General features: G+C 47.1%; 1 protein-coding gene across 1 annotated transcript in view; it reads right to left on the bottom strand.

Annotated features, from left to right (window-relative positions):
• Positions 1-1386: 1386 nt before the first annotated feature.
• The window catches only part of UBE2QL1 (ubiquitin conjugating enzyme E2 QL1), a 39457-nt gene continuing 14895 nt past the window's right edge, over positions 1387-25948 (bottom strand). Inside the window, exon 2 of the mRNA XM_037062975.1 lies at positions 1387-2722. Within this exon, the coding sequence (XP_036918870.1) occupies positions 2591-2722 (132 nt within the window). The 3' untranslated portion in view covers positions 1387-2590. The remainder of the gene's footprint in view (positions 2723-25948) is intronic.

Genomic DNA, 25948 nt, shown 5'->3' with positions numbered 1-25948 from the left:
AGCCCACTTGCTGGGTCTGGGTCCAGTCCCTCCCTCACCAAGCTCTGCAGTCAGATGCCCACTTCAGAGGAGTGTGGCTCGCCTGGGCCACAGACATGATCCCCCACAGGGTCACTGGCACATCCAGGCTGGGCTGGCTGCTTGACCAACACCGTCATGCTTGCTTACGAGTCACCAGACAACAGGGAGTTGTTGCTTCTGACTAAAGGTCAAAGCAATAGTCAAGTTTTCAACGATTCCCTACTGCTTTGAAAACGAGAACGTCTTACCAATTTAAGTGAAAAATGTTATTTCTTCCATGGAGGACATTTCATCTGTAACGTCCAGTTTCTAATAAACCTAATGGAAATGCCAAACAGAAGACATCAAATTCAGGGTGTACAGAGAATAGAGATGGAACCAAATGTCTCCTGCTGCTGTTGGCAGTAGCTTAGCCTGCCTTTAGGCTACAACAACCCTGCTGGCTGCCCCCATGGGTGGCGCCCCCGAAAACAACGTGCACAAATTTCTCCACCAGCTGGTAGACAACGCCAAGGTGACCCAGCTTGGGATGTAAAGATATGCCTTCAAGTACATGCATGTGGCTCCTTAAAGGAAGTTGCCTTACGTTTTACACTAGAAGAGAAAACTGTCTGGAAAGAAATGAACTCGGGTGCTTCCCTGGTAAACTGCTCCTGTCCTGGCTCTCTAATGTCCACAGTGCGGTTCCATTATGATAAATAGCCAGGGGTCCCAAACCTCCGGCTAAATGTCAGGTTTCCAGGATGGTGAATTCCTCTGCAGAGGATCAGATGAATGAATGCTTTAAATTCGCTGTCATTGAATTTCACTCCCCATTGTTACCCAGAGGGAACTTGAGCATTCTCAATACACTGTCATTTGGGCCAGAGCTGCATGTGTTTGGGGCACACAAAAAAAGTGGTTGAAAGAGGAAAAGTAAGCATGAAAGGCAGATTTGGTGACTGTCCAATCATGCCGGTGGGGACGAGGACTCTACCCTGTCCTTTGAAGCCAGGTTGGATCTCTGACAACACTGGACAGTAAGCAGGTAGTCTTTCAAGTAGCCAAGACTGCCTGAAGAACGGTGTGTCATCAGCAGAGATTTCTCTTCCTTCAGAGTGGTAAGAAATCATTGGCAACATTAGAGTTTGGCCAAATCATCCCTTCATGTGCCAGTTTCTAGTCATCTCCCTGGTTGTTTCTGGGGACCATTTCAACCCACTGGAGTTTTGTAAGGACTGTGGGTTCCTGGGACTCATCTGCTGTGTCTGACTGAAGAATGCTGTTGTGCCAGTTGTAATGTTTGAAATATAAACATCGTCAAAACAGACTAGATGTTTTAAACAGAAGGGTAGCTCACAATGACTGGATTCTTGAGGCAGTGTGTCAGGTATGCATGATTTTATTTAAAATGTGTCCAGTAAGATTTTCCACCTGGGGTGAACACTTTTCTTTTCTCGCATATTATTATAAACAGTACTTCTTCATTTCATGGAGTTTCTTAGAAAGGTCTAAGTAACTTAACAGAGGAGAGAAATGAAACTGTGGGGAGATTAAATAACGGGAAGTTTATATCACAGTGGGGTGCTCACGCATCCCAGCCGCGGGGGACACACAAGTGACTACGGGGTGAAGAATTAAACCCGGTCATGCAAATCGTCAAACGATCACTTGGTACCCTTTGGCAGTCCTGGCATTCCCTGTCACTAGCACACATGATAAAATGAGTCTGATGACTTCATTGAGTGGAAAATTGTCTTTTGTTTTGGGTGGTGGGTTGACCAGCAGAGAGAAGACAGGAGCAGAAGCTCGCTGTCGGAGGAGCATCTCAGGATATCGGAAAAGACCGTCCGCACGCCACCACCCTTTGCTCTGAGCCCCAGGGGGTGCGAACCTGGTGCCTGCAGGGTTGTGCACCCCACTGTGGCCACAGCAGCCCTGCCTTTCGCCTGTGGGCTCTGGTTTCCCTGTGGCTACCACCCCATCAACATAGAGAGCACATCTGAACCAAGAGGGCAGTTGTTTTAAATCACTAGAACCTGGCAATATTAAAATTTTGTTTTCATGAGCCAAAGGTCATAGCACAAATGAGGTCTACATGTTGTCACATGGGGCCACAGAAAGACATGTCTTCAAGTGAAGTTGCCCTGCCAGGGAGAGGAAGAGAGAGAGAGAGAGAGAGAGCACAGCAAACACGTACCGGCGATGCAGGGCGCTCCTATGGAATATGAACGGCGCCACTGACACGAAATGGGCCGAGCAGGGGGCGTCGAGTTGCCTGCCTGCTCTTGGGAGCTGCTGTCATGGAAAGAAGCTAAGGGCAATGTGGTCAGGGTGGAGGGGCAGGTGGGCTGGGAGATGCCAATACTTGTTCTACAGTGACTTAGAGATGATCATTCATTTATGATCGAAACTTAATCCCGAACAGCATTTGCTCCCTCTTTCTCTCTGTAAAGACATCCGTTCATAAATAGCTTCAGTGTCTCCTTGGCATTCAGGATTCAGTTCCGGCTGCAGTAAAAAAGGATGGAGGATGTTCAGCGTCGAGGAGGAGATGGCGGGTATCTGTGTGTGTGGGGAGGTGCAAACATCAGCCATCAGAAACGGGAGGGGTGACCCAGCCGTACTTTTCATGCGTCTTCACCAAACTCTTAAAGGTGGCTTCCGCTTCCTTGCGACTGAAGGACTTTTTTGATTTGCCAGCTTTTCTACAGATCCGCCCCTGCGTGAGAGGAAAAAGAAGCCAGGTTAGAACTTCAGTAGGAATCCTGTTTTCCGCCATGTGTGTTCAAAGAGGTAAAGTTGTGGTCATTCTCAATGTCTGAATGTGTGTGTTGTAAACAGAGATATGGAGCATTACCGCTTTGGTACAAGACACGTGGCGGGAGTCCAGTGGCTGGCAAGCTTCTAGGGCAGGGGACAGGCAGGTCTTCACAAACCCATGGCACTGGCTTCCTCTGAGTTTGCCCCTTCCACGATGCTGGAAAGCAGCCTCTGCCAGTCCCCGAGAGGCAGCTCCGGCTTCGTAAAAGCATCAGTGCAGAACCCAGGGTGCCATCCCCACGGCTGAGACTCTTTGAACTTCCCGCTCTCCCAAAGCATGCCTTCAATTACGACTTCCAGTTCCTCTCACAAGTAGTCGAGACTTCTACATTTCTACATAGATGAACATATCTATATAGTCACACACACATTGAAAAAATCTGACTTTAAATTCAAGCTGAGGAGAAATCAATAAATTTCTTAGATGTCACACCACTGGGGAGTTGGTGGAGCCATTTACATGGAGGGGTAAGTCAGTCCTGAAGTTCCAAGTGAGGAGCTAACTGTGAGGGGCCAGTGGTTGCTCACACAGACTTTGGAGGCAGACACACCCAGGGACAGCTCCACACCCCACCTATAGCGAGCAGGTGTGTTCTGGTCCAAAGGTGAGACATTTGGGTCTGCAGTAGAAGAAAAGATGTGATTCATTTTAGGATGCGCACAGAAGGTTCTAGACTACAAGAGACATGGATCCAGAGACACTGCTAACATGACCATGGCCCAGGCCATCACCACTCTTCCAGACAGCCCTCCAGAAGGGAGGTTTATTGGGCCTCAGAAAGAACCAGCAGACTGAAGACAGCGAGGAGTCTGGGCAGCGCCTGGCCCTCGGTCGGACAGTTTTTGCTACCCCCACTGCTCCAGCCTCAGACATCCTTCATTACGCCTCTCAATGGCAGATCAACCGAAACTCACTCTGAGCCTCTTGGGCACATTTCCTTGCACTTGACTTCCCTTTGCTCCTCCTGGAAGACCGGCCTTTCTGGGTGTCTCATGTGTGCATTTTGTTGCTGGTGTGGAAATACCCTGGAAAAACTTGGCTAGTTTCCTCCACCAGCAAGCGCACACATAAACATTCTCCTGTTGTTTATAAATGTCTACTAAGAATTATCTCTGAGTGGTCCCTCTGCATTCCTGATAGGTACATATTTTTGTTATAGCACACCTGGGGGCAGGTGCCATCGGTGTCTAATGGTGACCTGAATCAGAGCCAGGCCTCACTAGGTCACATTGCAGACCTGTTCCCTTGGACAGGCACTGAGGGCAGCAACCGCCCAGGTTCTGTATGATAGGCAGGTTCCACCCAGACTTAGGTTTCTCTGATACTCCACTGATAGCCCTGTACTGGCCTCATATTCCACAGGCAACATAGCAGTTGATCACTAGAAACTGGGAATGGAAGAGTGTCCCACATACTTAAACTCAGTGCTTACAGTTCCTTTCAACAGTAGATACTCAGACCAGCACCCCAGCGAGGAGTCAGAAATCCAGAGTTACAGTTGTTCTCTGTCCCCCCAACCTCTGGACACCCCTGGATGAATCTGTCCACCTGCCGATGAAGGGCAGCACCACTTTTTCGAATTTGCTGCCTTGGTTCACATGAAGTGAGCTGCTAAAAGGGTGAAGGGAGACAGGAAGAGAAGACAGGAAACTGCCACTTACCGACTTCTAGAAACTTCCCTACGTTTCACCAGGACATGAAGCCCAGTTTTAATTTTATAACATCCTATGGTGCTTATTTGGTGTAGTTACACTTGATTAAAGGGGACCACCACAAGCTAATACATTCATAATCATCACCATGGGCTGAGATCAAAATGCAAAGTTACTTCATTAAAAATATGCAAATGCATCTGTGTAGGAATATTGGCATCAATTTCTACATGAGTGAAAACAAATATTAACGGCTATGTTTTTTGAATAAAATGCAAATTTGAATCGCCTCTATGATTCTTCTCTATAGTGATGAAAATTTATGGTGTGATTTGAGAATTCTGTACTAATAGCAGCCAGACAAGTACAGGCTGATGATAATCTTGGAATATTCTGTCACTTTTGGCATGAACATATACGTGGCCTATTCTTTGTGAAAGTCCCAATTGTTACCCAAAACAACAGACAAAACCCCAAATGAACAGACCGCTCTTTGTGGCCCTTTTCCCTGGGAAGAATTATGAACATAAAGTGCCAGCACTCAGTCTATTCAGCAGCCGAGAGACAGAGCCTGCTGTCAGCTCGTCGGAGGTCTCCACGCCTTCTCCGCGCTCAGCTGCCCACAAAGAGCCCTCCTCTCCTCTCCTGTTTCCTACACGCCACTTTACAGTTAACAAACACCTTTTCATAGACTGCCTGCCCTCTGCTGATTGGCTATTTAAGTATCACCCAGTGCAACACTGAGCTCGAAAATGACCAGTTACATTTCCTGGCTCTGCCGCGGTGGCTGAGCCTTTTAGCGGAAATGCCCTCGAGGTGCCCACTGGGCCAGGAAGGAGAGGATGGCTCCATCCATCCTGGGCCCCTGCTGTTCCAGGGTCCAGTCTCCTAGAATCTGGGCTTTGAGGAAACCTTCAGCCTCACTCCTCTGACTCTCTGTATTTTCCTGTAAAAAGTGGGGACAGTAACTGCTTCACAGTAACCCTATGAATGTCTGATAAGGTACTGAATTTGGAAATATTTTGAGAATTTTAAACTATATACACTTAATTAAGAACTATTTTCCTTTTCATAACATACATATTCCTTCCTTTTCTGCTTCCATTTAACTAAAAATCAAACAGTCTATTGTGGGCATTTTTGTTATTATTTTTCCTAAAAAATAGTAACTTATTTTTTCTAAAATTTCTATTTGTGCTTAATCCTGAAAGACCTGGATGTGACAAATTTTCTCAACCCACTGTGATGGCACTGTTGACTTTAGGAAGTTAGAGAAGTAAATGCTCTCCCGAGCCATAGGCTGTAAATGTAGAATTGTGAATAACATAAGATTTCCCCCCCAAGAACCAGAAAAATCTCACCATGATATGGGTGCAGAACAATGTGGATGGGAATACAGCTCGCTGGGGCTGCATCTGTCGAATAAAACCTCTGTTTTGTTGGTGCTTTGGTTTGACTGTTTTGGGAGCCAATCACCACGGTCAAGATGAAAACATTTCTACATAGCTAATGTTTACCCAGACTCAGGTCCTCAGTTCAGCCAACTGATCTTACAGGGTTTTCATTACCTCCATGTGCACATTGAATTTCCATCTGGCTCTGTCACTCTGCATTTTTCTCCCACATTCATTCATTTATTCTGTTGGGTGCTTAAAAGATGAAGCAATCTAGGCCCCTGCCCTTGGGGGCTTTGAGTCCATTATGGGGATAAGTGGGTATTTGCACTTGCTGAGACAGACGGTGTACATTAGGATCGCTCAGCCTCAGTACCATTGATGTCACAGGCTGGAGAATTCTTTGTTGTGGGTGAGGGGGCGGGCTGTCCTGTGCATGGTGGGATACTTAGCAGCACCCTTGGCCTCCGCCCACTAGATGCTAGCAGCACTCCTTGAATTAGGATAACCAAATTGTCTCCAGACATTGCCAAGTAAAATCACCCCTCAATGACAACCCCTGGTGTACAGAATAAAGATGGCCCAGAACAAGGGGGAGTCGGTTCATTCTTTGGCAAATAATTGCTACACGTTTTCTCCATTAGGCACCGTGGCGATTACTGGGACTGCAGGGCCATCCAAGGTGGAGATGATTCTGGTCCTCACACAGCCCCGGTGGTGGGGGGTCGGGTGAGGATTGAAGTCTACCATGGGGCAGAGAAAAAGAAAAGGCAGGGAGAGGGGTAGTGTCAGTTATCTGTGTACCCAGAAAGATTTCTTTGTCTAATTACACTTGAGCTGATCTTTGAAATATGGGCGGGTAGGTGTTTACCAGGTGCAGATGATGTGGATAAGGGCTCCCAAAGCAGAGGCTGAAACAGTCGGCTATATTTAGGAGATCACAGGTAGACCCCTGGCAAACCTGGGACACAGAGTATGTGTGTGTGCACGTGCTCGTGTGTGTGTACGTGTGCATGTTAGAGTGGGAGGGGGTGCAGAATTCAAGAAACCTGGCTTACAGTCCCTGCTCCAACATTTTCTGGCTGTGTGACTTTGGGCGAGTTACTTAATCTCTCTGAATCTTAATTTCCTCATCTATAAAATAAGCATAATAATAGTATTATGTGACACTGCATATTTACAAATATTTAATATGCTAAAGCCTATGATATGCTTGGCACAGTGCCAGGTACAACACACAATAAATGGTGCATTTTGTCTTTTAAACTATCATAGGGTCGTCTCTGGCAAAGTTAGTTTCACTGTGTCCTTTTGAAAAGAAACACAAAATTTTCTTTCTTTGTTGTGGATATTATAACTTGGCTTATTTGCCACAAAAAGGTCTTCAGGCAAGTCCAATATTGAAATTTATGTGGTTAATTTCTCAACCTTTTAAATAATGTCTATTTTAACAAGTTGACACAAATGCATTCATTCTCTATTTCTCCCTTAATTAGATTTTCTTACTTTTTTCCTTTACAAAGACACCTTCATTACATTTTTGTGTTTCATTTACCTATGAATTACAGGCTTCTGCTCTTTTAAAAATAGAACTTCCAGACAACTCATGCAGGGTTTTGAAGTTCCTTCACTCATTTCCTGGACTAAATTACAGAGTAGCTATTTGTCTTCAAAGTCTTGGCAAGTGTAATTATCCATCTACGAGCACTTGCAAACCCTAACCCCCGCAACAACGTGGGTTTCAAATGTATGTTAGGCTCCTTTCCAGCAGGGGAGACTTCCTGGAGGAGGTTGCTCAGGAGCTGGACTCAAAGGCCAAGTGGAATGATCCAGCCAGAATGCCGGCAGCCAGGAGGAGCTCTAGGAATCTGTGTCCTGGTGCCCCCGGGAGGAGAGGGAGAGTGGAGGTAGCAAAGGGAGGACATTAGGTCCTGAGGCTGTCAGAATAGAGCATCATAGTGGGTGGCCTCAAACAACAGAAATATATATTGTCACAGCCCTGGAGGCCAGAAGTCCAAAACCAAGGTGTGAGCAGGGCCGTTGCCGGAGGCTCTGGGGCTGCTCCACACCGCCCCCTAGCCCCTGCGGTTTGTTGGCAACTGTCAGTAGCCCTTGGCTTGTAGACAAGTCGCTCGGATCTCTGCCTTCATTTCCCCCACACCCTTCTCCCTGTGCGCCTCTCTGCTTCTGTGTCAAATTCCTCTTTTCTGACCAGGACACCAGCCATTGCATTAGGGCCCATCCTCATGCAGGATGACTTCATCTTAACTTCACATCTGCAAAGACCCCACATAAGGGCACATTCACAGCGGGAGTCAGGGAGGGTTAGGACTTCAATATGTCTTTTTGGGGGACACAATTCTCCCTGCTACAAGAGGTAAGGTTGATAGAAAGGTCTTCAACCACCTCATGTAGCATCTGGACTCTCCTGGGGGCGGCAGAGCAGCCAGTCAGGTTGTCTTTTGGGAATGGGTCACTTGGGAGTTGGGTGGCCATCAGGTTGGGGTACAAGTTAGGTTGTGGTCACAGTCCAGAGAAGATGGGCACAGGCTTGGCCTGTGGCAGAGGCAATGTAGGTGGCGAGAACGGGCCAGTGAAGGCCATGTCAGCAGGGCTTGGGAGGCACGTCACTGAAAGGATGGAGGACTAAGGTAGAAAGGTTTCTGGCCTGGGAGAAAACGGGTTTTCAGGATGAGCTACCGAGTCCCTTTGGGTAGGCTGGGCTTGGCCTGTGTATCACATAAATCCTGGCACACAGGCAGGAGGCTGTGGATGTAGTGCTGGGCGCTCTCACATCAGGGGAATGGGCATGGCAGAGGGTCCACCAAGAGAGATGCAAGAGGCCAGAAGGCCACTCTGACCACAGGCTACAGGCTTTGAGCAAGTCATCCTCCCTGAGCCTCAGTCTCTGCATCTGATCACGTGCCCACTGACACCTGTGGTGTGGGGCGAGCCTCTGAAGAAGGACACATCACTGGCTGGTGTGCAGGGTGGCAGGCAGGCACAGTGCTGGTGTGACCAGTGACATGGGACAGCTTGTGGGTGACTCTGTCTTAGAATATGCTGGAGAAAGGGGACTGGGGAGTCAGAGGGGGGACATGAGGCAAGAAAGGAAGCAGACAGCCAAGGGCACAGGGGCTGGGCCCGCAAGGGGGCGTCAGAGAGGGTGTGGCTGGGACTCTGAGTACAGGGTGCAGCTAGGTGCCCGGAAAGCACTGGTGCCAGCCTTCAGGAGAAAACAGTAGTCTCGGAAGTGTGATGCTTGCTTGGTTTATGATAAAATCAGAACTGTATACACTCTTCTTGGCCTTATTTTTTTTAAAGCAATCTTTGCAGATGAAAGAAAAATCTGGTTCTTTAGAAGAGTGCACTTTAATAATAAGAAAGTCCCAAGACAGCAATCTGTATTTCCCACAGATTAATTAAGTGCTTGCCACCCAACGGACCTTGCGCCCATTGCTGGAGAACCCGGAGAGCCCAGGTGACCCAGGTGAGTGAGATGTGCAGGGCTTAGCCAGGGGCCTGGCGGGTGGTGGCAGTGGGTGAGTGAATCAATGAATAAATAAGTGAATGAATGAGTGCAACTGGCCAGATTCCAGCTCGCTCCCTTGTCAGGGCCACAAACCAGCTCAACTGTGGCAGTGACTCTTAGCAGGACAAAGTACAAGACTAATGCCCACGATGAAAAACCACTCCACTCAAGAAGAGACACTGCCTTAGTGGAACATTCTAAAATTTTCCATTGAGAAACATTATGTAACCACACACTCTCTATTAAAGCCTCTAAAATATTTTTTCAAGTATTAGGTAGTAAACATCTTCAGATATTTGCTCTTAAATTTATGAAAACTCTCAAGATAACAAAAAAAAGCCAGCATCGGTTTTATGATGAGAACTTGCATAATATTTAATTTTATCATTAAAAAATCCTCAAGCCACTGGCAGCACCAGGGGCACAGTTCTTGGGTATTTTTGATGCAAGACATAAGTATCTTTTCCTTCTACATTTCAAAGAAAGTTCTGGCAATTATTGATTCTGTTTTGAGACATATTGTATTTCCTTGGCAGAAGCAAACAGAGAAAAGGGAATTTTCTGCTGAAAATTTAAACATCAGATAATCATTTCCAAAATATTTTTTTGGAGATTCTACTAATCCTCACACTTGTGCTCAAGCAGCCGGGTCCCAGTGGGTTTCATTAGCTGCACTGGAGCTCGGGAGGCGACAGACAGATCTACTTATTAAAGGCACTCATGGTGCTCTGACTAGTGCTTGCTGTGAGCCCGGATGGGGCTTGAACACCTTCATTAAAACCTCGCTGACACCCCGCCAAGTGGGCTCAGCCTTGATTTATGGATGAGGAAACAGACATGGAAAGGTCAGTAATGTGCTCCGAGTCACACAGGATTCCAGCCCAGGGCTGGAGGCCACACTCTGAACCCACGGCCCACCTGGCTCACAGGAACATGGAGAAGGATCTCGGAAATAAGAGAAGAAAAACGAGATGCTGACAATTCATTCCACAAATTCTGCCCACCCTGGCTTTCCCCTACTGGACAAAAGATGAGTCATGGACACTGAGCCCGTTCTGGCCCTCCACACCCTCTTTTCAACACGGAGCTCCTGGCCTCCATCCCATGTTCCCCACAGGGCTGTCGAAGCCCTGAGCTGATCAGCGCATCAGATCTGTCTCCACCACCAAGAGCCTGGGCTTCCTGCCCCAGGCGTGTGGACCCTCCTCGGCTTTGGTTTCTGTGTGACCGGAGCAGGTAAACCTGCCTCGTGAGGGGCTCACTCACTCACAGTCCCTATTCCTGCAGACCACTGGCAATCTGGGGTTCTGTTTTTGCTAGACACAGAAAGCTGCTTTTGAAAGGCCAAGCCAAGGACACTGTGTTCCATTTTCAGGGTTAAAATACTTCTTTAGTGCAAAAGGGCCACTTCTTCCGTGTTTTCCACTTACAAGCTAACTCCAGCTGCCTCTGCGTGGGGCTCAGGAAAGCCTCACGGGCATACCCTCTGCCCCCGATGCTGCAGGTGGGCTCACAGGACCACCAGGCAGTGGACCTGGCTCCACTGGAAGAACACGCGTTCACCTCACTGGCCTCAGCAACCGGCCTCTCTACTGAGGACCACTCTGCCTCTGCTCTACGCTCCGTGAGAGATTGGCAGTGAACAGTGGTGTTTTCCCAGCCAACTTGACCTCTTAGGTTGGAATCCAGGCCAAACCACTTCCTTACACACATGAAATTTTTTAGGGAACCACATTTTCTGTTCTTCTTGGAACACATTTTTAAAAGGATGAGAAACAAGATTCATCCCCACAGCACTCCACTGGGTTTTTGATCTACCCGCTCATTCTCAATGACTGAATTGTCACTGCAGTCCTCCTGTTCTGTGTGGGGGACTCGGCTGACCTCAACCTGCTGCCACCGTGATGCTTGAGGCTGCCTCCCACTGGCCACATGGCCTTAATTAAGCACGGGGCACTCTGGACTTTCTGCAGCAGGGAGTCAGAATAAAAGAAGGGATGTGTGAGGTGGGCGTCTTTGTGGGAGAACCTGGGGTCTTCCTCTCTTCCAGGGAGGGCAGAGGCCCTGGGCAGTCAGGGCGAACCAGTAGAGCTGACGGCTGCTCGAGAGATGAACAGCCTGCTGCCCACACCTCCTGCCTTCACTTCTCCACACTTCGTCACTCACTCCTGAAACCTCCACCCCACATGCTTGAGGGGCCACCTGCCTCCAGTCAGGTGTTCCACCCCCAGGTTCACAGTTGATTTTATGACCCTCTGTAACCAGGTGATCCCGACACTCTCCATTGCCCATTCCCACAGACAGGTGTTTCTGGGGCGGCACAAACAACAGAGATGGAATGCCATGGAAGGGAACTCAATGCCATGGAGACCCACACTGTCACCAGAATCCAGGGCAAGGAATCAGCGCTGGGAATTAACCTGTCAAAACAGAGGCCTTCTACCCTTAGCCTCTGCTAAGCAGGGGCTTTGTGCATTTGAAAAAAATGATCCAAACTTGGTTGTTCTGGAAAAATTGCATCAGGTAACACAAGATTTCCACAGAGAATCAAGGTAACATCAGCATCATGTCTTCACCCTCAAGAAGGCTTGTAGTCTGTCTGTGCGACTTTCGGTGACATTTCACAGCCTCACTATCTTTCCCAAACGGCAGGACTTGTGATGACAGAGAATGTTGACACCACAACACAGTAACACAGGAAGTTCAAGATACAAAAGAAAATTCTACAACATTAAGTAAATAAAGCCGATAAGATTTTTTGGAATCATTGAAAGTCTTACAATAGATTATGTGGGAAAGATTCAAATGTACAAGGGGGGACCCCAAAACCCCTGGAATTTATTTATAGAAAATTCTGTATTTATTCTTACATGTTTCAACTTCAGTCACCATCGAAGCATTCTCCATCTGATACAATACACCTATTGAGATTTTTTTCCCTGCTCAAAACAGCGTTTGAACTTGATTTTGATGTCTCTTAGTGCTGTCATCTTTTCGTTTTACCTCCTTCATGTCAGCAAAACGTTTCCCTTTGAGGACATTTTTCTTTCAGGGAAAGACAAATGTTGCTCAGGCTGAGATTGGGTGAGTAGGGAAAGTGGGGCACGAGGGTCATGGCATTTTGGCCAAAAACTGCTGAACATTCAGAGCAGTATGGGCAGGTGTGGGCATAAACCACCTATCATGAAACGGGCAACTGTGTGGAAGAGTCCTAAAAAAACTCACTGACAGCCGAATGCAGCCTCTCACAACAATGCCAGCTAGCATACTAATACAGACGGGTTTCCTAGAACACTCACCTAGCTGGGGATGCCTGTATTACAAGGGGGCCTCCCTCTGAAAGATAATTCCAACATTTGTGTGTCCCCCCTCATAAAAATGTTATAATATGGGTACAAGTTATCTAAGATATATATTACTTTTTAGGAGGGTCTGTTTGGTTATAGAAACACAGCAATAACAAGACTTCTGGTCAATATGGAGGTGAAGGACACTTCTCCTCCTTGCACAGCCACGGAAAGAATTACAACTAGATGTCAAACCAAATAAAATCCAGAACCACCAGAAAATGAAGCTGTATGGAAGTCTGACAACCAAGGATTTAAAGAAGTCACATTAACCCGGATGGGTAGGAGGGGTGGAGATGCGAGGACGGATGGGGATGTGTGGAGAGGCACGGAGTGAGGTGTGGCACAGAGAGGTGGTGGCAGAATTGGAAGGTCCCACAGTCACAGGTGGTGGATAAAAATTGGGAGTGATACCTTGGGAGCGACTGATTTCAACCTCAGGCCAGACCACACAGGCCAGGGTTCCAGTGCAAGGAAGATAAATCCCCGTAACTTCTGGGCGTAAAAACCCGTGGGGGTTGGGGTGGTGGAAGAAACTGCCAGATTTCCATAAGCCTCCACTTAAAGGGGTTGCAAGGACTTACAGTGTATGTAGACCCATCCCCTCTGGGGTTTAGCTCCAAGGCACCCATTCCACAGGGTGAGCGCTGGGCAAATCTTAAGAAGCCAGGCAGCGGCATTATCTCCTCTCCAAGTCCCCCACCCCCAGCACAGAACCACAAAGCAGTGAAGTGGGCCCCATCCTGGCAATTACCTAAGGCTCCACCTCCCACAATTTACAGGGGCCTTTTCTATGATATGCCATGCTACCAAGATAAGAAGTCAAAGCAGCTCTTCCTAATACACAGGAACAAACACAGGGAGGCTGCTGAATTGAGGAGGCAAAGAAATACAGCCCAAGTGAAAGAATAGAACAAACCCCAGAAAAAAGAACTAAACGAAATGGAGATAACCAACCTATCAGATGCAGAGTTCAAAACACTGGTGATCAGGATGCTCAAAGAACTCACTGAGTACAGCAACAACACAAAGGAAGAAGTGAAGGCTACACTAAGTGAAATAAAGAAAAATCTATAGGGAAACAATAGCAGTGAAGATGGAGCCATGATTCAAATAAAAGATTGGGAACATAAGGAAGAAATAAGTGTTCAATCAGAACAGAAAGAAGAAACACGAATTCAAAAAAAAACAAGGATAAACTTAGGAACCTCTGGGATATGTCCAAACATGCCAACATACAAATCATAGGGATGCTAGAAGGAGAAGAGGAAGAGCAAGAAATTAAAAAAGTATTTGAAAAAATAGTGAATAAAAACTTCCTTAATTTGGTGAAGGAAATAGACATACACATCTAGGAAGCACAGAGATTCCCAAACAAGCTGGACACAAAGAGGACCACACGAAGACACATAATAATTAAAATGCAAAAGGTTAAAGATAAAGAGGGGATCTTAAAAGTAGCAAGAGAAAAGTAGGGAGTTACCTACAAAGGAGTTTCCATTAGACTGTCAGCTGATTTCTCAAAAGAAACTTTGCAGGTAAGAGGGAACTGGCAAGAAATATTCAAAGTGATGAAAAACAAGGACCTACATACAACCTAGGTTATTCTATCCAGCAAAGCTACCATTTAGAATGGAAGGGCAGATAAAGTGCTTCCCAGGCAAGGTAAAGCTAAAGGAGTTCATCATCACCAAGTCATTATTATATGAAATATTAAGGGGACTTATTTAAGAAAAAGAAGAAGATCACAACTATGAACATCAAAAGGGCAAGAAATTCACAATGATCAACAACCAAATCTAAAAAAACAAACTAAGCAAACCACCAGAATTGGGGCAAATTATAGATATGGAAACCATCTGGTGTGTTATCAGCTGGGGGGAGGGATGAGAAGACTGGAAGAAAAGGTACAGGGAATAAGAAGCATAATTGGTAGGTACAAAATAGACAGGGGGATGTTAAGAATCGTATAGGAAATGAAGAAGCCAAAGAATTTATATGCACAACCCATGAACATGAACTAAGGGAGGGGTAATGCTGGAGGAAAATGGGGGTACTGGTAGAGGGGTGTAAAGGGGGAAAATTGGGACAACTGCAATAGCATCATTGATAAAATATATTTTAAAAAGAAATACAGCAATAACAAAGACTCTATGTGGAATATTTACTTTCTCTCTTTATCACTTTTTTGATGCTTAATAAAGAAGCAGTGCTCATATGGATGTGACATTTTATTTCTGGCCACTGGAGATGCCCCTCCTGCCTTCCATGTTGTTTGGATAGGATAGGTCTGAGCAGAGATCAAGGCCTGGTTTTGACTTGGTCTCCCTTCTTGCATTGCTGAGTAAAGTTGGAACCCATTGTCATGAAGACATGGATGAAGCCTCCTGGAACAGCCCTGAACACTCAGTTCATCTTCAAAGAACCACATGGTCCAGGTCATCAGTCCACTCTATCTTTGGTTCCCCTGTGCCCAGGTGGGGACCCTGGAATTCTCATCATCATCCTCCACCTCACTCCCTAATGTCAGTCCCCTTCCTGCCAGTCACTTTCACCAGGTCAGCCATTGTGTGGACACTGTTAGGATAAAACTCATCACCTTTTCCCCCAAAGAGTTTCCCTTTTGCTTCCCCATTTTGAACAAAGCCCACCAAACCTATAGTCAACCATTTCTTCAAAGTCTGCAACATCACCAAGAGGCCCTCAGCCAGAGATACCTGCTGGCAGGAACCAGTCCCTCATATTTCAAAACTGGGAGTGGTGGTCAATGGGAACTCTAGTCACACCCGTCCGGGTGGGCGAGAAGGCAGGGCAGCTTCCCACTTAGTCCCCCACCTAAGCCCATCGCATCCGCAGCAGACCTCAGCAGGCTGCCTCCAGGGTGAGGGCTGGGTGCGGGTACAATGCACCGGGAGCCTCTGGCATGGCTGAAATCGTGAGCTTGGCCTAAGATGGCAGCTCCCCCTCCACCAGTTTGACTGGAGGGAGTTCACAGACTGGAACCAAGCTCTGTTTGTGAGTCTCGGTGGGTGCCCAATTAGTCTGAGGCAGACAGAGGGTGTGAGGGTGCGTGTGGAGGGTGTGCCCTGTTGGCTCTGTCCTCCCCAGGGAACAGGGAACCTTCATGTGACCACAGGCCTACAACGCGGATGTGAGCTAGTGGTCCCAGAGCTCATGGGTCAGGCCCCTTGGGTGAGGATGAGAGGAGACTGCTATTTCCGAGTCCCTGGAGTTGGGTTCAGTGGTTTTCATTTCTACCCCAAATGGGGGGTTGCTCCTGCCATGTGAGCAAACCATTGGTGGCAACCAGTGTCCAGTGAAGACAATGGTGGTTTGGTTTTACAAATCCAAAGAATGTTTTCCTGCTGAGGAATCTAATTAAAACATGGGCATGGTGAACAGCATATGACCGAAGGTCACACCGCGCATGAAAGAACCGGAAAGCATCACCCGGAGCTATGCATTCACCATGTATTTCTGCTTCCTGCCTCACTTTCATAAAAACTGTCACATCCTGATTCGGCACACTCAGGGAAGGCTGTGTGTGATTCTTTCACAGCCCCCCAGCCCCCAGCCCCCCCACCCCCAGAGTCTCTCTCCACTTCATGAGACCATCCATAACGAGTCACTGGGGCCCTACCCAAGCTCTGCACTGCAGCCAAGCTAGCCCAGCAGGAGCAGCCCAACAGCTCTTCGAATGCGATGCTCCCCCTGTGGGAAAACTAGCCCTCTGTGTGCTGAAAACTTTGAATAACAAACGCCTTATAATAAACTTCACAGTGCCTGGTACATTTGCCTGAGAAAACACTTTTGGTTGTTTTGTGCACCAGCTGCTAATGAGGTGCTAATGAGGTGCCGGGGGTGGAAGATGCTGGGGGAGGCACTGCTCTGCACAGAAATCAGAGGCCCCACCTGCTGGGAAGGTGGGAAGATGAGGAGCAGGAGCGAGGAGCAGGAGCAAGGAGCGGAGTGTGATCCTGAAGGCAGCCCTCTGCCCTGGGGATTTCCAGACCCTCACCCACACTGCAGCAGGCCCTGCCCCGACCTCCATGTTCCAGGCCATTTCAGGAGTTCGATGGCTTATCCTAACTCAGCCAGTCCGAATGTACTTCCCTTTAGACACCAAGTGTATCATAAAACAGCTTTCTGGAGGGTCTGGGGGTGAAACTGAGCCCTCATAAGAAGGGCTGCTCTGGAAAGCCAGCTCATTTCTGTACCGGGGGCGTGTATCGCAACATGCCAGCATTTCGCTTCCATGGCTTGTGTTACTCCCCCTGTATCCCACCCTTGTCTGCTCTGGTTCCCCGCCTTGCTCCCACCCCTCCACCACCCACAGACCCTGCCTTCCAATCCCCCACACTGTGCACCTACACTGGTTTCTTGTTAAACCAAGAACTCTGAACACAGAGAGTCCACCTGGCCATGTGCCACGAATGACCGGATGAAAGTGCAGGGCTTCAATTAGTGCAGAGCTACACACAGTCATCCCTCCTCCCGCATTTGCTGGTGTCACACAGAGGATGGTTCCAGTGCAGCCGGAACCCAGCACATGCCTTTTCTGTTTGCAAGAAAATGCAGGGCCAAGAAATGGCATAAAACAGCTTGCTTGGGGCTGAGAAAGCAAGGGGGTGGGGGTGCCTCTGGACAACACGGTGTTCTGTTACCACAACACAGTCCTCAGATTGTAATCAAGAAAGGAAGTCGGTCCTAAATTCAGATTTCTAGTCTCTGAGTGAAAAGCTTAGAAAACCGAGGGACTGATTTTGTCTGACCTACTAAAAATCAAGAAGTGATTTCCTATAAGCAACTGGGATGGCTATTATTACTTTTAGGTCATGACTTTGGGGATGCTGTGACTTCAACTTTATTATTTGTGTAAGGGTGTTGCTTTTTGGCAGAGCCTTTTCTTTTTGACTAAGTAAGAATCATAAGAAGTAGGGATAAGAATTCAGTCAGTGATTTTTATAAACATCACGGGGAATCTTCAAACAATACATACTTTACAATATAATGGAGGTAAAGTGTGTCCCAGTTACTGTTCCAAGGGCTTTACAAGTGTAAGTGAGCTCGGTCCCCACCGGGGAGGGACTGCTACAACCTCATTCCTGGTGAGGAAACTGCGGCGCAGAGTTCAGGTGCCCCAGTTCATGTGGCAGATAGGTGGAATCGGAACCCGCCAAGTGGGGTTCCGGAGTTCCTGCTCTTCACGGCTCTGCTATACTGGAAAAGGTAACAGCGAGTGGTAAAAGTAGGACTCACCATCATGACCCACACCCAAATGGGCTGATTATCGACATCGATGCGATTGTTAATGGAGCATTTCACAACTGCATTGAAATACTAAGCAGATTCTTAAGCAATAATATATCTAATTGTGCCAGGCCCTTCTGGAGGGGAAAAAAGTCACTTTATGTATTTATACCAGATTACTGCATCATTTCCTAGACTCACCCCTTCCTGCACCCACACTCCCTGTCAGGATTATATTGGATTCATTTGGTCATCCCCCAAATTCATTTTCCTCTTTTGTACAAGGGCTTTGTGCTTTGGGGACAGACGAGGACGTTTTTCTGCTCCTCTAGACTCTTCTGTGAAGATAATGACTTGAAGGGAGGGTCTTATCTTTCATCAAAACACGTGAGTGCTGAGAAGGCACTCAGACCCTGGAAGGACAGGTGTCACACATCTGTGTTGTGAATGAGTGTGTTCAGCCCCCATGTGGGCGTTACACCAGAAACAGGATTGCCAGGCTTACTTCCGCTCTACCTGGGGGTTAACAGCCTTTCCAATGCTGTGTAAAGGAGCTGCGTTTTACAGCTTGGTGATCACCCTTGCAGAGCTTCCTATGGTTTTTGCATCTTTTCCAAATCACATTCTCATCTGCATCTCGCTCCTTGGTGTGGCAGACAAAGCAACTATCATATTCCTTGATAGAGGAGGGGACACTGACTCTGGCAAGTGGGGGACCTGGTCACCCCGCTAGGAAATGTTGGAGTCGGGATTCGAACTGGAACACAATCACATTCCTAAACATTCCTTCTGAGTTATCCAAGCTACTAAGCCATAGTTTTCCGGATTCCACCACATGCCGACTGTGCAGAACACTAATTAGATGTCAAGGGAGTAAAGTAGTAAATCACCAAAACTGCCTGTTCCCTAGTAATGGAACTGTTAACTCCAGGTATATTTTGTAGTAATAGTTTAAATATCATAAGAACAATTATACGCATTAATTGTCTTGGCTTTGTTATATTTATGTTGGCTGACATTAAGATTCAAAGATATGAAAATCAAGCTTCATATTAGAGGTGGCAAAAATAATAGTTTGTTGTAGCTTTGTTTCCCTACCTCTCATGGTATTAACAATTTTCCTGTGCTACTAGAATGCAATATTCTGTTGATTGTATTATTTGTAGATGATAGAATTTCCTACCTGGAAAATCCTAAAGTCTCACATATTTTCTTAAACCACTTTTCTGGAAGTCAGACCACATACAAAGAGCTAAGCCTATGTCATGTGTGCAAAGAAAATGCACATGATGAGCTAAGCTGTGGCTGTTTTTGAGGAACCGATGTGGCAGAGAGTGTTGGTGGCCCGCAAATAGCCATGACCTTCCCTGCACCTCCCGCCTCCCTCCCAATCAGATGTGGCCCTGTGGCTAGTTCCGGCCCCGTGAGCTATGAGCAGAAGGGATGTGTGTTCTTTCTGAGTGGGGGCATTTATGAGCTGATGTGCTCCCTTATTCTTACCTCTGGTTGCTGTGAACATAGGGGTCACGTGTTCAAAGTGGAGAGGGGCAGCAAACCATATGAGACTGTGTTCACGAAAGACACACTTATTGCTGAGCCTTTAGGGTAAACTTGGTTGTGGAAACTAGAGCCCACTGCTCTGAGCAAAACTATTGACAAGAAATTGCAAAATTTACATGGAACATTAATGATCTACGAAAAGCTAAGACGATTTTTAAAGCTAAGGAGGAGCACAGAGGAGGTCTCGGCCTATCCAATGTTTGACAGGCCAGGAGGCTGTGTTCCTAAAAGCAGTTATGTATAATATTTGTACAGAAGCAGGCAGATAGATGAGTGGAACTGGAGAGAATGAAATTCATATGGGCCTTGCACATGACAAAAATGCCCTCCCCCAAAAAAAAATAGAAGGCGGGAGAAAAGAGCCAGGTGGCTCGGTGGACAGGGCGGAGGAGACCGCCTCACTCCTCACGATGTGGGGAGAAAGAAGCTGGACTTCTACCTGACAGAACGCACGAGAAAACAGATGAAACTTAGAATGCAATACAGGAGAGGAAGGGAGCTTATCTTGTGATATAATGGGGAGGAATAGCTCTTCACATATAGTTTTCACTCTGAAAACACCGATAAATGGAACTAGTTCAAAGTCAGATTTTTTTTTCAGTGACAGAGAGAGAATATATTGGAAGAAAATATTTGAAATATCTAAAAGCGACACAAGGAATTAATATTGGAAAACCAAAAGTATTCATGAAAATTGACAAGAAAAAGCCAGACAACCAGGAAACTCAGAGAAAAGTGGAGAAATGACACGACCAGAGGCCATTAGGGTGGGGCTTCATCCTAGGGGTTTGGTGTCTGTGGAGAAAGAGGAGATCGGGACTCAGACGCAAACACAGAGGAAAGGCCCCATGAAGACAGAGAGAAACGGACCGTCTGCAAGCCCTAGAGAGACATCTCAGAAGAAACCAGCCCTGCCAGAATCAGCCTCTCAAACTGTGAGAAATAAAATTCTCTTGTTTAAGCCACCTGGTCTGTGGTACTATTTGTGGTAGTCCTCAAAAAGTCATGCAGATGCTACGTCTCAATGAGATATACGTAAGCTTAAAAATAAAATCCTTTTTGTCAATGAGAGCGGGCAGGACCAAGTGGAGCAATAGCTGGAGGTACCTGGGTGGGCGTTTTGGTCACGCAGCTGACGGGAGTGTGACCTGGCATGGCCTTCATGGACAGTGATTTGACAACCTGTATCCAATCTATATATGGAGTGTCCATGCCCTTGGATCCAGTAACCAACTTCTGGTGGTTTCGTCCAGGGGCAGAGGGCCCAAGTGTGGAAACCTGATGTTCCAGGTGGTCCTTGCAGGGTGTTCGGAAGAGGGAAGGGCAGCTCACATGGCACCGCCACACCGGGGGTGCTTGCCAGTCATTTAGGAGTGAGCCTGAGAGGCCCGCAGTGTCCAGGTGAGAAAAGACATGCAAACTCAGACCTTCACGAAGAGTGTGAAAATGGTTACACTACTATAACTGCATGCGGGTGTGTGTGTAGAAAAGTAGTTATGTCCGGCAGGTGGAACCATGGAGCTTCGCATTTTCTACCTCCTACATTTTGGCACTGCGTGAATTTTATACAATGAGCATGCACTTTACATAATCAGAAAAACTCAAGGGTTTTATGAGGCAGACAAAATAACATACAACATTACAATTGTGTGCATGATCACAAGATCATGCTTTTTCAGATGCCTTCATGAAATACAGAACCATGGAAAAATCTACAAAAAACATGATGATGATGATGACGACGATGATGATAAAAGCTACACTACACTACTGCGTAGCTGGCTCTGTGTAACTACTGTGTCACTGTGTAACAGGGCCTCCCTGAGGCCCTGCCTCGAGTGGACCGACTAGAGATGGACAAAGTCACATCACCAGAACCGCCCTCTGGGAAGGACAGATCTTCGGAGGGGCCCACCTTTCATTCGAGGACGAAGTCACCACACCCTATTCAGTCTCCTAAGAACGGGTATTTGGACTCAGCACAGATGCACAGAAGGAGGCCGCAACTTGGCCCCTGACTGCGGCAGCCCACTTGTCTGAGTTCCTACCCTAAACTGTCTCCCGTTTTCACTTTCACTGCAGGCGGACATCTGACTCCAACGCAATAACTGTTGTTTAATTAAACCGAATTAGAGCAATTTACTTCTCTAATAAATTGTTATCATCATGAGGGCAGATCAAAGTTGGTAGTAGCAGAGAAAATCCATTCGTTATTTTTCATTTAATTAATTGGCTTTTTTTTGATGAGGGGGCATTCAGTGCATTCAGTGGAAGAAAATGCCTACAGATCATTTTAATTATGGCATTGTGAAAGTCAGGAATGGCATCCTGCAATTAAAATGCAAACATTTAAGTGTGTCTATTTGAGTAGGAAAATTGTATAAATACTTTAAACATTATCTTTATTTTACAAAAAGTCTTGGGTTATATATAGTAGTACCCAGTCTCATGACATTTTGTTAGACTCTGGTATTTGTGAAGTTTATGGAACATCCCTCCACCCACAGAACACCTGGGAACAGCAGGCCTTGGCGATCAAGCATGGAAAAGACGCAGAGTGTCATCTGCTCAGCTTTGTGTCTAGACACACAGAAATAACATAATTGTGATGAAGGAGAGGTGGGGAGGGCTCAGACAGTGTTGCTGCCCTGTGTTAGCCCTGGTGATAAAACCAAGTCCTTGCTCTACAGAGTTCAAGGTTCCAAGAGACAGGATTTAGGAGAGAGGACCACAGGTGAATGGGGGCGTCCATGGGTGACGGGAAGAGGGGACAGCTGTGCTCACACATTATGTTAGGTTCCTCCAGAAACCACTGCGCAGGGCTGTGCCAGCCCGTCCCCAGGCCCAGCTGGCACACTGGTGGAGGTGTCCAGGGATATTTGAATGAATTCCTCTACTTTTGAATTCACGCAATGTGCAAATGGTTAAGCAAAATCGCTTTCCTCAATAAACTTGCAATGAGTCTTGTTAAGTGCTTGTTTTAAACAGTTTGATCAATAAAATGACCAAGTAAGAGTTTTTTCTGATGTAACTATAAATTGAATGAGTAAAATTACCATAAAATGAGATTAAGGGCTTTCAGAAAGCATCTTACACTTAAGTTTAGTAAGATCATCTAAATTGATAAAAAATAACTTTGGATTAAAAAATGCATCAATTTGGGTATATTGGCATAAACCCCATTGGATGAAAACATATTCACTATTGTTGGGAGCTCTGCTGGTTTGCTCATGCGGCCCTTCCAACCCTCAAGCCGTTGTTTGGAATCATCGCCCACCGAGCAGCCCCTCTCCCTTTTGCTTCACCTGGAATGTCCACACCGCCTGCTCCCAGCACCTCCTCTGCACCCTGGCTTTGCCCCAAGTCTTCGCTCTCTGCAGGTGCCCAGGTGAATGCATGGAGCACCATGTCCCTTTTCACAGCCACCTGCTCCCGGGGCTGAGAGGACCCTGAGGGGAAAAGGCAGACACAGAACCCTGGGTAAAGCGGAGGAGAGGAAATACTGAACCAGAGAGCAGCAATAGGAAATACTGAACCAGAGAGCAGCAATAGGACAAGTGACTGGTCCAGTGTGGCCAGGGATATTTGAGACAGTGATGCAGGGAAGAAAGGAGAAAAGAGTGGGCTCATCAACCTTGGATAAATTGAGAGGCTTGGCACGGGAGGAGGGTGGGGGGATTTCCCGAGACTGTGAGAAGGAAAAGTGGGACAAAAAGTCTTCAGGTACACGGGAACAAAGCGGGGGATCAGAGAGAATGCCAGAGACGATGGAGGGAACCCTGCTCACAGGTGTTACTGGAAGGGGAGAAGCCCATAGCAATGAAAGCCAGGAGAAATCCTTTAGCTGGAAAGAAAAAGGACAGCCTGACAAAATAGAGGCAATTATGATCACTGATACAAAGATGAGAAGAGAAAGCCTGTGGGAGAGCTAAGGAAAACAAAGCCAAGAAAAACCAATTGTGGAAAACCTGAAGTTTGTGAGGAGGAAGGCTGCAGGAGGGGAAGGGGCTGAGGAGGAGGAGGGAAGTCCAGTGATGGACACAGGAGACCTGGAGGCAGCCGGGGCCAAGGGGCCAGGCCTCAGGACAGGGACGGGAAGATGGGAGTTCCAAGATCCAAGTCATAAGGGGAGAAGTAACTGGTCTAAACTAATAGGCGTTTGGAAAGAAAGACTCTGTTTTGAGCTGAGTTGTGTCTCCCAGTTTTCATACGATGAAGTCCTGATCCCCGGCACCCGAGAATGTGACTGCATCGGGAGATGTGTCTTTACAGAGGTCATCTGGGAGGAATGTCACCAGGTGGGCCCTGCTCTGAACGGACTGGTGTCCTTGTAAGAAAAGGTGATGAGGTCACACAAGCAGAGGGCAGACCTCATGAGGATGTAAGGAGAAGACGACTGTGTCCATGTCGAGGGGAAATACCTCAGAAGAAGCAGCCCTGCCAACACATTGATCTTGGACTTCCAGCCTCCAGAACTGTGAGGAAATAAATTTCTGTTGTTTACAGTACCCTGCCTGTATTACCTTGTGATCCCAGCAGCCTTCCAGTAGTACTACAGGCTCATACAGGCTACAATGAGAAAAACAACAGCTGAATGGACGGAAGGAAGGAAGGGGAGGGGAGAGGAGGGATGAGAGAGAGACAGAAAAAACATAGCAGCACAGAAACCTCCAATCAGAAGAACACCACAAAGACCCCAAAGAGAAGGTGTTTGCAGACACATTCTTTAAATAACACCCTCCACACTGAAAGTATAAAATAAACTCCAAACTCTATCATGCCAATTGGTGACCTGGGGACAGGGAGCAGGTCCCCCACCCACCATCTCTTGGGCCCTGAACAGAAGCCTCTACTTAGTGTCCGCCTTGTTTATTTTCTGACAAATAGTATGTGACATTTCCAGGGCACATGATTAAAAACAAGAACTCGTAACACTAATTCTCATATTTACTAAGAGGTGATCAATACATTCAGTGTTTGGAGAAAAACAGAAAATTCAAATCACATGGGACGCACGTGGTGCTGCGGCCGAAACTAGTTTGGCACTCGGCGTCAACCAGACAGTGCCTTCTTGACCCAGTGTGTTTTGTTGCTAAAAATGTCCACTTTCTTGACACCGTAATTGCAGTGCACTCAACACCTGTAATTTTTCTTTGATGATTCATTACTTTGCTGTACCCGAAAGTCATCAACTCAACTTCACTCAGCAAGGGCTGAGGGCCCGCTTAGTGCAAGGTTTGGGCTAGTCCCCATGGGTTGCAATGCTCTCCTGTTGGAGTCCCACCAAACTGCTTCTCCTGTGGGGAGTTATTCCCCCTGTGAGGAATGTCCAGCCCAGCTGGGTGGGGAGACACAGCACAGCTCCCGAGAGGAAGCACCTGCCACAGCCAGCTGGGGGCAGAGTGCTCTGGGGGTTGCGCAGGGAGCCTGGGCAGATGGAGGAACAGAGGCTGCAAGGAGGATGAAGCCTAGAGATGGGCCTGGTGGGTGGGATTCCAACAGGGGACTGGACCTTGGGGTACTGAGGGGGCAGCTAAATCTGTGCAGCTCACTAAGTCCTCCCCAGAATGCCAGGTGCATGCACTCTTGCTTCCATTTTCAGAAGAGGAAATAGGGAGGGAAGGGAATGGGTAGACTGCTGCTAGGACACCAAGAGCTGATCTCCCCAGTAACAGGGCATGCACCACTTTCTGCCCCCCTGCTGTCCAGGGACCAGAGGCAGGTGGAGAGGGAGTAGATGAGAGGACAGAGAGCAGAGGGGAGGATGGGGGGCAGAAGGGGGGATGGGGGCAGAGGGGAGGATGGGGGGCAGAGTCAGGATGGGGAGCAGAGGGGAGAACGGGAGAGCAGAGGTTCCCAAGAAATAAATTTTAAAGGACTTAGCCAACCTCAGAGTGAAATCTTCTGGGACATTCTGAAGTATTTTTTTAAAACACTACCTATCTGTCAAGATTGTGACTTACCGATTTAGGTTAGCAGAAGGCAGTGAAATGGATGAGACTGGCAGGAGATGAAGAAAATAAAGATTGTGTACAAGGTACCAATAGTCACTGAGATTATATAGAGAAAAACAACATAAAAAGGAAAATATTAAGTAGCAAATGGTGGTTGATTTAGAGATTCAAACTTTCAACAGGTAAGATTGCTCAGGAAACACTCACTCAAACTATACTTGCCTTACAAGGCTAGTTAATATCACTGCGTTATTCTTCTTAAAGACCATACGAGTGGCAAAGAGCCGTCTTCCACTGTAGGTTTAGGAACCAGAAATGCCAGAAAGCATTTCCTCACGGCTAAGATCTTGACACCAACAGTTGGCAGTAAACATGTGTTGGATCACAGGCTCTAGAGATGTAGGTATAGGCTTCAACTAAATGTTTCCATTGCTT

Source organism: Sturnira hondurensis, unplaced genomic scaffold (assembly GCF_014824575.4).
Source record: "Sturnira hondurensis isolate 20B ecotype Veracruz unplaced genomic scaffold, ASM1482457v3 Scaffold0014384, whole genome shotgun sequence".
Lineage (NCBI taxonomy): Eukaryota > Metazoa > Chordata > Mammalia > Chiroptera > Phyllostomidae > Sturnira > Sturnira hondurensis.
The sequence above is the reverse complement of the archived record's forward strand: the minus strand, read 5'-3'. Positions and strand labels throughout refer to the sequence as shown.